Source organism: Cibotium barometz, chromosome 15 (genome assembly GCF_041138505.1).
Source record: "Cibotium barometz isolate CiBa-2024 chromosome 15, ASM4113850v1, whole genome shotgun sequence".
In the NCBI taxonomy this organism is placed as follows: domain Eukaryota; kingdom Viridiplantae; phylum Streptophyta; class Polypodiopsida; order Cyatheales; family Cibotiaceae; genus Cibotium; species Cibotium barometz.
In genome coordinates, this window is record NC_141060.1 from 30,689,323 (window position 1) to 30,699,718 (window position 10,396).

The 10,396-nt window shown below is 38.1% G+C and overlaps 1 protein-coding gene across 1 annotated transcript; it reads right to left on the minus strand.

Moving 5' to 3' along the window:
• Positions 1 to 2,163: 2,163 nt before the first annotated feature.
• Positions 2,164 to 3,263, minus strand: LOC147631168 (GDSL esterase/lipase At3g48460-like). Its single transcript, XM_086809054.1, has 3 exons — positions 3,027 to 3,263; positions 2,657 to 2,918; positions 2,164 to 2,476 (listed from the first exon to the last, which is right to left on the minus strand). Exons 1-3 carry the CDS (start codon positions 3,114 to 3,116, stop codon positions 2,217 to 2,219), a joined length of 612 nt encoding a protein of 203 aa, XP_086665180.1. The 5' UTR covers positions 3,117 to 3,263; the 3' UTR covers positions 2,164 to 2,216.
• Positions 3,264 to 10,396: the final 7,133 nt, after the last annotated feature.

Sequence of the window (10,396 nt, forward strand, 5' to 3'; positions counted from 1 at the left end):
TCCACTTTAGCAAGTTCACATTATGGACTGCTTGTATATACTCTAGTATGTGTGTTAGTCACTTTATCTCTCTGTATGACCTCTTTTTGTTGAAGAAGAAGAATAATTTTCAGCCTCACATTGTGTGTTCTCTTCTAAGGTTTGTGAGAGTGTGTGTGTGTGCTTGCAAGAGCTCAAGCTCCCTTCTCCCCTGCATCTTTTCAGCTTTTTCACTACTCAGCGGCATTAAAAACCCCGACACTCCCTCTTCCAAGACGTTGCTGAAATGCTGTTGTGCCCCCGATGTGTTGTAGTGAAGTACAGATTCGAAAGCTACATGGCATCATTGAGAGATTAAGCCTTAATATTACTTAGTGTAAACATAACACCATTGTAGAGGCTAAAGAAGGGTTGTCATTACAAAATCATGAGTGTAAAGTTCTTCTTAGAGGCTATTTGTTTACGGCCAAAAGTACTTCTTCTAATAATAACATGAATTTTATTTCAGTTTTCAATGGCAAAGGGATCTATTTGGATTTATCAATACTTTGTATTTTAACTCTTATCTTAGGTTTTCAATGTCAAAGGGATCTATTTAGATTTATCAATACTTTTATTTTAACTTTAATATTTTAAATATTTTAATATAGTTTTATTTAAAAAAATTTAAAATATAAATTTTTTGAAGTTTGAAAAATTGTATCCTTATCTTATTACTTGAGCATTTATGTTATTTTCAACAACTTTAACTACTTAAATTGAAAACATGTCATGATTTTTGGAAAAACAAATATTTAAAATGAACTAAGGAGATCATAAAAAGACTAGTTTATACCTTATAGAAAAAATGAGGACCATAAAATTGCTCATTTTTGTTCAAGTATAAGTTTCACTATAGATCAACAACAATGGAGAGCAAAGAAAACTCCCTTTTTATAAAGTCATAAAAAATGGGGGCCAATATGTAGCTCTTCTTTTCATGTAGGTGGTAAAAAAGGATGCTAGTGTGTAATTCCCCTTTTCATACAACTGGAAAAAAAAAACTCCCTTTTTTATGCAAGTGGCAAAAAGGGGGGGCGAGCAACTAGTGTCCCCCTTCTTTTAAGGGATGGTTTTTAGAAGGCCCATGAAAGGGCTGTAAAGGTCACCCCGAATAAGAGTTTTTGGATGCCTTTTAGACCTCATTTTGTAGAAGTGTTTATACATAAGCTTCTCTGTACTAATTTGTTTCAATATTTCTGTGCATATAGCAAGAAATATGGTAGGATTTGAGGATTGTAGGTCTTATCTCTTAATGATTTATACAACAAATTAGTTGCTCTCTTGGAATACTCTGAGCATTGGACAAGTTATTCCAATTTTTGCATAGTGAATCTTGATGTAGAATGCTACATCTCAAAGGCTTGTTGGACCAATAAGACTCATGCATGGATGAGGGCATTTAGTATGACCTCATGCATTATAAACAAAAAGGAGAAGAAAGAGAATAAGAAGAAGGAGAAGCACATACGGTCTAGTTTAGCCAAGAAGGACTAACTCTTATATAGTCACTTTTATTTTGTATGATGTCCTATGTACTTTTGTATTTTATAACAAAATCATGAGAGTATGCTACCCTATGTAATTTTGTGTTTTATAATAGAATCATCAGATTTATTTCCTCTTTCAGTACTGGTTGTTTTTTTTCTCTTGATCTGAGTAATGCCAAGTGAAGGTAGAACTCTTGTGCAAGAAATGTACCCAAGCATGCTAAAAAATGGATCTTACTTGGATTTTTCTTGCTTAAAAGAAAAGGTTTCATAATATGTAAGTCAAGGCCAACTTTTTCAGGGCTAGAATTTCACTCTTAGTTGCCATCACTCACATTTAAGGATATTTTTGTAGCATAGTATCTACTAAGTTAATATATTGAGACCACTATGATAATTTATCATTACGCTATGGTGAATGAATTAATAAATGTGTGGCACCTATATTACAAGCATCAAATTGTAAGAGTGACACTTTTGAGGTTTAGTTTGAAGCTATCAATGAGGGCGACATTAGTGCAAGTCAGTGCTTTAAAAATTCATTTTTTTCCAAAAGGCAATGCTTCGACTTAAGCAGGATTTAAACTTAAAAACCAATAGACATCGTACAAATGCCAGGACTTATAACTAAAATTTACAAAATTCAACCCTTAAATTTAAAGGCAACATCAAATTCCAATCAGGATTTCTATATTTCAACCGAGAAAATTACACTACAAACCAGGTTATGTGGGCACTAGTACAAGTAGTAAGCCCATTGTTGGGGTTCAGATACAAGCCTGTGAAAAAGGTATGGTTAGAAATTTGGAAGTTAAAAGCATCCGTGAAGTGGATGCCATCCCAATTGAGGTAAGTGTTTGGATCAGGGCAGAGTGAGATAGTAAGCTTGTTGCACGTTGCAAGAAGGCTAAAGTTATAAGGGAAGATAGCCCCAGCACCACAACATGCATTCAAACCATCGATAAATCCTGTCATTGATTCCAAGAGTAAGCCAAGATGTGTATTTATATGAATAAGAAATGACAAGTAGTTGTTAGGAAGTCATTTCATTTAATCGTGAATGTTTTGACAGGTAGAAATTTGACATGGATAATTTCTAAGTGTATATATTTAAACATGAGAAAATGAGCTGGAGTAAGTAAGAATACCAAAACTCCCTTTGTTCCTTAAAACATAGGTGTAAGCACCATAGTAGTCCACAAATAGGAATGCTGCATCTTGGTATGCTATCCTAAGGCTTTCCACCTCTGCTAGCAACTTCACACCATGGGTGTGTGCAACCGAGTTGTAATCTTCGAGGCAGTCGTCACTATCCTTGATGCCAATGTATGTTGCAAGTATTGATGGAGAGCAACCAAGGGGTGTGATGCTAAAGAACATGAAATTTCTTGCACCATTATTGTATAACGTCTGCCATGGCATACAATGCAATAATAATTGGTGACATGACTTACAAGGTAAAGAAAAGCCCATAGTGTTTGTCATGCCTTAAAAACCAAGGAAGCAAAGAGAGCTTACTTCTGCTGCAATTCGGATTTTTTGAATAACTAAGGGTACAAAAGTGGAATTGACGTAAGAAGGCGAGTAGTCCGAATGAAAAGCACCCATGTAGTCATTGCCCCCAATCTCAATGGCATAGAGCCCATTTGCAAAAGATGCTAAACTAGGTTGACCTAGTCACATGCAAAGAGCAATATGATCAACAGTATGAAAGAATGGTAAAGGCGGCGTGTGTTGTTTTCTCATTTTAACTTTCTATATATAAAACACTGGCATTTGAATTCAATGGAGCTAGATGAATGGCCATCTCGAGAGATTCTGCAGGTGGAGGAGGTCACCGGTAGCGACCGACAATCCCTGTTAGATCCAAGAAATATGCATATTCTCAGCTATAGAATTTATAAGCATATTTCTTGGATCTAACAGACAAAAAGTACACAGAACCTCTTTTTTTCACACTCTACACGTTATCATGATGTATTGAGAATTCTTTTTTTCACACTCTACACGTTATCATGATGTATTGAGAATAGTACAGTACCTACTACCCATGCCTTTCTAAAATTGAAAAAAGAGGTTTTATATCATGCAAAAATTTTGATTATTGAAATTCAAAAATGAAAAGAGAAGGTTTTCATAAACTATAAGTTTCAAGGATATAAAAATTTCAAGTGATGAAAGAAATACATTCTCTTATGTGGTGGAGGATGTTTGTAGCTTTTTTAAAATTAGGGGTCTAACAATTAAGTATAAAGACTCAGGAGTGGGGCCAAATTTTTAAAAAATGGCTTGACCATATGGCCATAACTCAAGATTTATTGTGGTGTGAAATGATTCTAATTTTAATGTGAACGATTATTATGATTCTTAGCCTAAATGATTATTTTCATGTTAAAGGTTTTATAGGAGCATATTTTTATAACCAAAGGTTTTCTTAATTTTTCTTATATGGAAAGAATTTTTATATTTTTGAATCATATCAAACACTTGAAATATTGCATATAGAAGGCTTTTAAATTTATGTAAAAGATGTGTTTATGCTTAAGGCTTATGCATAATCCTATGCTTAAGGCTTATGCTTAAGCCTTATGGCATAAGCCTTAAGACTTAAGGCTTATGCATAAGCCTTAAGACTTAAGGCTTATGCATAAGCTTAAGAATAGTGCATAAGCTTTAAGCCTTATGAATAAGCTTAAGCATTATGCATAAGCCTTATGCATAAGGCTTATGCATAAGCCTTATGCTTATGGCCTATGCATAAGCCTTATGCTTTAAGGCCTATGCTTTAAGACTTATTCTTAGACATAGGCCTTGTTGAGATGTCAAGCTCAACATGAGCTGACATTCACGAGACGTCTGCATGATCGTTCGACATTTACATCACTGGCAGGTTTCGTAGCTGGCACCGACATATCTCTACCAAAGATTCTATACCTGGACTACATCGACTAGTCCACACCTACCCACCCCACTTAGCGTGTTCAAATTATAGACCACTTGTATATACTGTATTATGTGTGTTAGTCACTTTATCTTCTTTGTAGACCTCTTTTGTTGTGTGAAGAAGAAGAAGAATTTTCAGCATCTCACCTTGTGTGTTCTCTTCTAGGGTTTGTGTGAGTGTGTGTGCTTGCAAGAGCTCAAGCTCTCTTCTCCCCTCCTGCATATTTTCATGGTATCAGAGCCTAGTTCATATGCTAAGGGTTGAGCGACAAGCAAGAGAAGCATATGAAGCGATATGAGGGTAAGAGCTTCATCTACTCTTCCCCCTTTGTGTTGGCTACTATACCCTTGTCAGGAGTTCTTTGGGAGGCATCGGCAAATGAACTCCGATATATTGAGGAGCTTTCTTCGTGGGATCAAAGCTACAAGGTAACTATTATGTTCGTTGGATGAGATTTTTTGGGTCGAAAATAAATTTCAGGCTCGTGTGGAGCTTCGTTTTTCAGTTCGCATGCGTTCACGGGCACTGCGGGTAAGTTTCGATTCTCTGCTACAGAACTCTGTTTTTGGAATTGTAGGAAGGGCGATTGGTTATGCAGACACTGTGTGTATTGCAAAGAGGTCTTAAAGTTTCCATTGGGTGTATGTATGCAAACTCACTGGTTATGGCAGTTTGGGTGTAGTATAGTACCACTGTAGAGAATACAACAATTTGTGCAGGTCAAACAAGAGTGCTGTTTTTGGTAAATTTGTATTGCAAACAAGATGTCGAATGATGAAATAAATCAGATGTTACAGAGAATCTTGACAAGAAGAACTTCCATGCTTGGAGGTTTAAATTGACAAATTTTATAATGGAAAAAGGTTACTGGGACTACATTAAAGGTGAACATGAGGACGCACTAGAGATACCAGAGATTAATCTAACTGCTATACAGATGTAAAAGAATTCAAGGCTTGGAATCAAGGAGCAAGGAAAGTCATGTATTGGCTTTCTATCAGCATACAGGATACTATGATTAGGCATATACATGATCCCAAGTCACCTATGGAGGCATGGGACACCTTGGTGAAGTTGTATGAAACTAACACCAAGGTACAAAAGATTCAGTTGAAGAATGAGCTTCATACTGTGGAGAAGAAAAATGTCTGTGAATGATTATGCCTTGAAGAGATCAAGGGCATTGTGGAATCCCTTGCATCAGTTGGTGTTTCTCTTGATGATGATGATAAGGTGAAAGTGTGTCTACGTGGTCGCGGGCCACAATACAAGGCATTCAAGACCTCTATTGAGACTCGAGAGAACATTCCCAACTTTACAGATTTGGTGTCAATGCTGATCATTGAACAGAAGAATTTGGGTGAAGATCAACAATCTTCACAAAATAAAAACAGTTCAGAGCAGTAGGCCTTCTACACAAGTGCATGTAGAAGACGAGATAGAGGTCGTGGACATGGCCAAGGTGGTGGCCAAACAAGTAATTATAATTATGGTCAGTAGTAGTAGCAAACAGTCCCAGGATTCACAACAACATCACACAGGTGGAAGAGGCCAGTTTAAAGGTAGGGAGAGTCAACGAGGTCATGGTAATTGGCAAAGGCAGCATAATAATACACGAGGCTATTTTTAATGTGGTAAGCCTGGACATGTATAGGAAGATTACTATAAGAAACGGAGTGACATGCGAAATGGAAAAGTGCAGCAAAATAACTATGCTCCCTCTAGCAAAAATAATGAGGATAATGAGAGATTGTTTGTTATGCAACATGTAGTTAATGATGTGTCTCGAAATGATGTAACATCATGTAAGGATGATGTATGGTATGTTGATTCAGGTACTTTGAACTACATGTAACATCATGTAAGGATGATGTATAGTATGTTGATTCAGGTACTTTGAACCACATGACAAGTCTGTTGGATACGTGTCATCTCCAGATGGTGTCACGCTAGTGGCACACTTTTTAGCCTCTAGGCATTTTTGGGATTTATAGCATTCATTTCCATTTTTTCCTATTTACACACTTTTTTGGGTGGAGGAACTTTCCTATATATATGAGGCATTGTAGTTCATTTCTAATGAAGTTGACTAGTGGTTCATTGATGAGTTCTTGAGTACATTGTCTCTTCTCTCATCTCTTCTTTCTCACATGGTATCAGAGCAAGGTGGTGGCGCACATAGAGCCTCCTTATCCTTCTTCCTCTCTACCTCTAGTCCTCTTCAACAACCCCGCTTTCAATTGCATTTTTTCATTCTTGATTATCTGCTAAACGGATGTGTTTTTGAGGATTGTGCCCGTCCAACCTACTGGAATCATCATGGTCTACAACTTTGCAAAAAAAAGTTTTCGTAAATTCCTCACCGTTTTTAAGTTATTCTTCGCATACTGCCTGCATGCAGAATTTCTACTTGCGTTTTTTGCAGAAGCCCTTACTCATCATCCTTGCACTCATTCAATGATGCAAGAGGCTTCAAACCAGCCCCTTACCATCCTCTACAAGTGTGTTTTTAAAGCACTTCAATCCGAGTCCTACAAATCTACTTGCGGTGAAAACATTGCCAACTAGTTTTCCCTACATGCGGTAGCATTTTTTTGGAGGCTTCTTGTGGAGAGATTTCTTGGCTGCGTTTTCATCATCAACTTCAGCCCTCTTCATGGTGTTTTGAGGTACATATTCATCCTCTTTTCTACACCTTTCTACCGGCTGAAAATTCCACTTTGTTACACACTTTGTGTTTGCGTTTTTGTGGACAATCAACTCCTCCATACTCCTTCTACCTAAGGCTACATTCTCAGCCCTCTTTTGGTGGTTTCTACGGAGTCTATTGGTTCATATATCGGCTGCGTTTTGTGGCTGCGTTTTTGCACTATCTTTGTGCATATTTTGGAGATAGTTCCTTGGTGGTGGATAGCCCATCTATTGGCTGCATTTTTTGGAGGTACGACACTTCTTCCCTTGTGTTTTCCCACCCTCCACTCCCTATGGGATCTCGGAAGTCCTCTACTCCAAAAGACAAAGGCAAACTTGAAGATACTATGGATCCTACATCTCCTACGACGGTTGGACCAGCAACTACTACAACGGAAGTTGGTGCAATTCCTTCTTCGGTAGGTGCTTCTACTTTCTCTTTTCCGTCGTATCCATTACCTTCTACGGATCCATACACTCTTTCTTCTTTGTCCTTTATGCCTTCCTATCCACATACTTCTATGTCCTCTATGGTATATCCCCCTACATCATCTATGCCTTTTATGGCAACTTCATCTACTATGATTCCTTCTTCTACTACTTCCACTACTACTCCTCTCCCCCCCACTCAATCATATCAGCCCTTTAACCCATTCACTCAATCTTTGAGCCTTCCAAGTCTTTCCGATTCATAAAAGCTTACCCCAAATAACTACCACACTTGGTCCTTGTTTATGCAACTTCTTTGGAAAGCGTCGGGGTATGGTCTATAATCACTTCTCCTCATATGGTGCCTTCTCAATATCAAACCTATATGGATGCACGGGCCAAAGCTTTACTTGTGCATGGCATGTCTACATCGGTTGTATCTCAATTTCTCTCTACAAGGAGTACGGCTCAACAATTATGGCACACTATACAAATGCAATATGGAAGACTTTCAACAGTTAAGATGGCTAAGTTGGAAGAAGATTTGGATAAGCTTTCTATCTCCGAATCCGACAACATAGTGGAGAAGCTTGGAGAATTCAATCGAATCAAGCGGCAACTTGAAGAGTTTGGTACATTGGTAAGCAATCCGGTCCACAAGCTACTTGGTAAATTGCCTTCTTCTTTTGAATCGTTCAAAGATAACATCTTTCTTCGAGTTCCTTTCCCTTCCTTTGAAGAGACTATGGGTCTTCTTCATGATAAGTGCCTTCGCAAGCAAAACAAAAAGCACTCGGCTTTTGTAAGCCAAGGCAAGGGCAAAGGCAAAGGCAAGGGGAATGATCAACGCAAAGGCTCTAATTCCAATGCTAAAGATTCTTCAACCAAAGGCGACAAGGACAAATCAAAGGATTCTTCTAATAAGGAGTGCACTTTCTGTGGTCGTAGTGGCCATACGGAGGATTGTTGTTTTGCTAAGAAGGTGGCATCCAAGAAGGTAAAAGCTGAACTTGAATCCAAATCTAAGGGTTCTTCTACATCAACATCTCACGACGACAAAAACAAAGACAAGAAGGAAGACGGTAACGCCAAGGTTGCATATGTTGCTATGTCTTCTACTTCTTCATGTGACACATCACTTGTGATAATCAAAGATCTTGATATGCATACTACAGATGAGTGGATTGCCGACAGTGGTGCTACCTCTCACATGACGAATAGTTCTTCCTTATTGGAAAACTATAAGTCTATCTCTTCATCCTGGTGATGCTTCGTCTCTCCCTGTGATTGGTATTGGTGATGTTTCTTTTGGAGATGCTATCTTACATGATGTTTTGCATGTGCCTAAGATGTCTGCCAACTTATTTTCTATCTCTAAGGCTACTTCTAAAGGTCTTGGGGTTTACTTTGATGATGAAGTGATTTAAATCATTGATAGACAGTCACTTTCTTGTGTGGCACATGGTTATCAAAATGTTGGGCTTTATCATATAAGCTCTTTTACAGCACAATTGCCACCACACGAGTCTCATCTTCATCAATTATTTGCTTCTCCTAAAGCACTCGTTTCTAATGAAGATAGTGATCTATGGCCTTTTCGCTTTGGTCATGTTCCTCTTGCTACCTTTGTAACATCTTGTCTCACATGACATGGTTACAGGTCTACCAAAGCTTCAGAAACCTCGCCATCATATTTGTTCTTCTTGTGCTCAAGGAAAGCAACATCGGGCTTCTTTTCCAGAGGAGGCTACTCATAGGGCCACACGCATACTTGAGCTTATTCATGCTAATCTTGCAGGACCTATGGAAGTATAATCCCTTGGTGGATCTAAATATTATATGCTTCTTGTGGATGACTTCTCTCGTAAATCATGGGTTTATTTCTTACCTAAGAAGTCTGATGCTCTTTCTCAAATTCTGAATCACCTTGGATGTTCATCTACTCTGACACTCATCTACTCAGATTCACAGAGTACTATTACTTTAGCCAAAAATCTAGTTATTCGAGGACGATCCAAACACATTGATGTTCATTTTCATTTTGTTTGTGATTGGATTTCTGAAGGTCGCATTCAGCTTGAGTATTGTCCTCTACCAAAGAAAATGTTGCTGATTTGTTTACTAAACCTTTTCCTCAACCTACCTTGGATTATCTTCTTCAGCATGGTGGCGTTGGTCCTCCCATCTGGACCTAAAGAGGAGGTGTTGGATAGGTGTCATCTCGAGATGGTGTCACGCTAGTGGCACACTCTTTAGCCTCTAGGCATTTTTGGGATTTATAGCATTCATTTCCATTTTTTTCTATTTACACACTTTTTTGGGTGGAGGAAAGGGTGGAGGAACTTTCCTATATATATGAGGCATTGTAGTTCATTTATATATATGAGGCATTGTAGTTCATTTTGTTCGTGATTGGATTTCTGAAGGTCGCATTCAGCTTGAGTATTGTCCTCTACCAAAGATAATGTTGCTGATTTGTTTACTAAACCTCTTCCTCAACCTACCTTGGATTATCTTCTTCAGCATGGTGGCGTTGGTCCTCCCATCTGGACCTAAAGAGGAGGTGTTGGATAGGTGTCATCTCCAGATGGTATCACGCTAGTGGCACACTCTTTAGCCTCTAGGCATTTTTGGGATTTATAGCATTCATTTCCATTTTTTTCTATTTACACACTTTTTTGGGTGGAGGAAAGGGTGGAGGAACTTTCCTATATATATGAGGCTAGTGGTTCATTGATGAGTTCTTGAGTACATTGTCTCTTCTCTCATCTCTTCTTTCTCACAAAGTCATGGTGAGTTGTTCAAGGAAATGAAGAGTCTTGAA

What these genes read in the sequence shown, in the direction of transcription:
- LOC147631168 (XM_086809054.1), bottom strand. Translation starts at nt 3,116, where the DNA reads ATGGGTGCTTTTCATTCGGACTACTCGCCTTCTTACGTCAATTCCACT. An exon ending in AAATCCGAATTGCAGCAGAA is followed by an intron (nt 2,919 to 3,026) that starts GTAAGCTCTCTT and finishes ATGCCATGGCAG; the next exon opens with ACGTTATACAATAATGGTGC. An exon ending in AAGGAACAAAGGGAGTTTTG is followed by an intron (nt 2,477 to 2,656) that starts GTATTCTTACTT and finishes AATCAATGACAG; the next exon opens with GATTTATCGATGGTTTGAAT.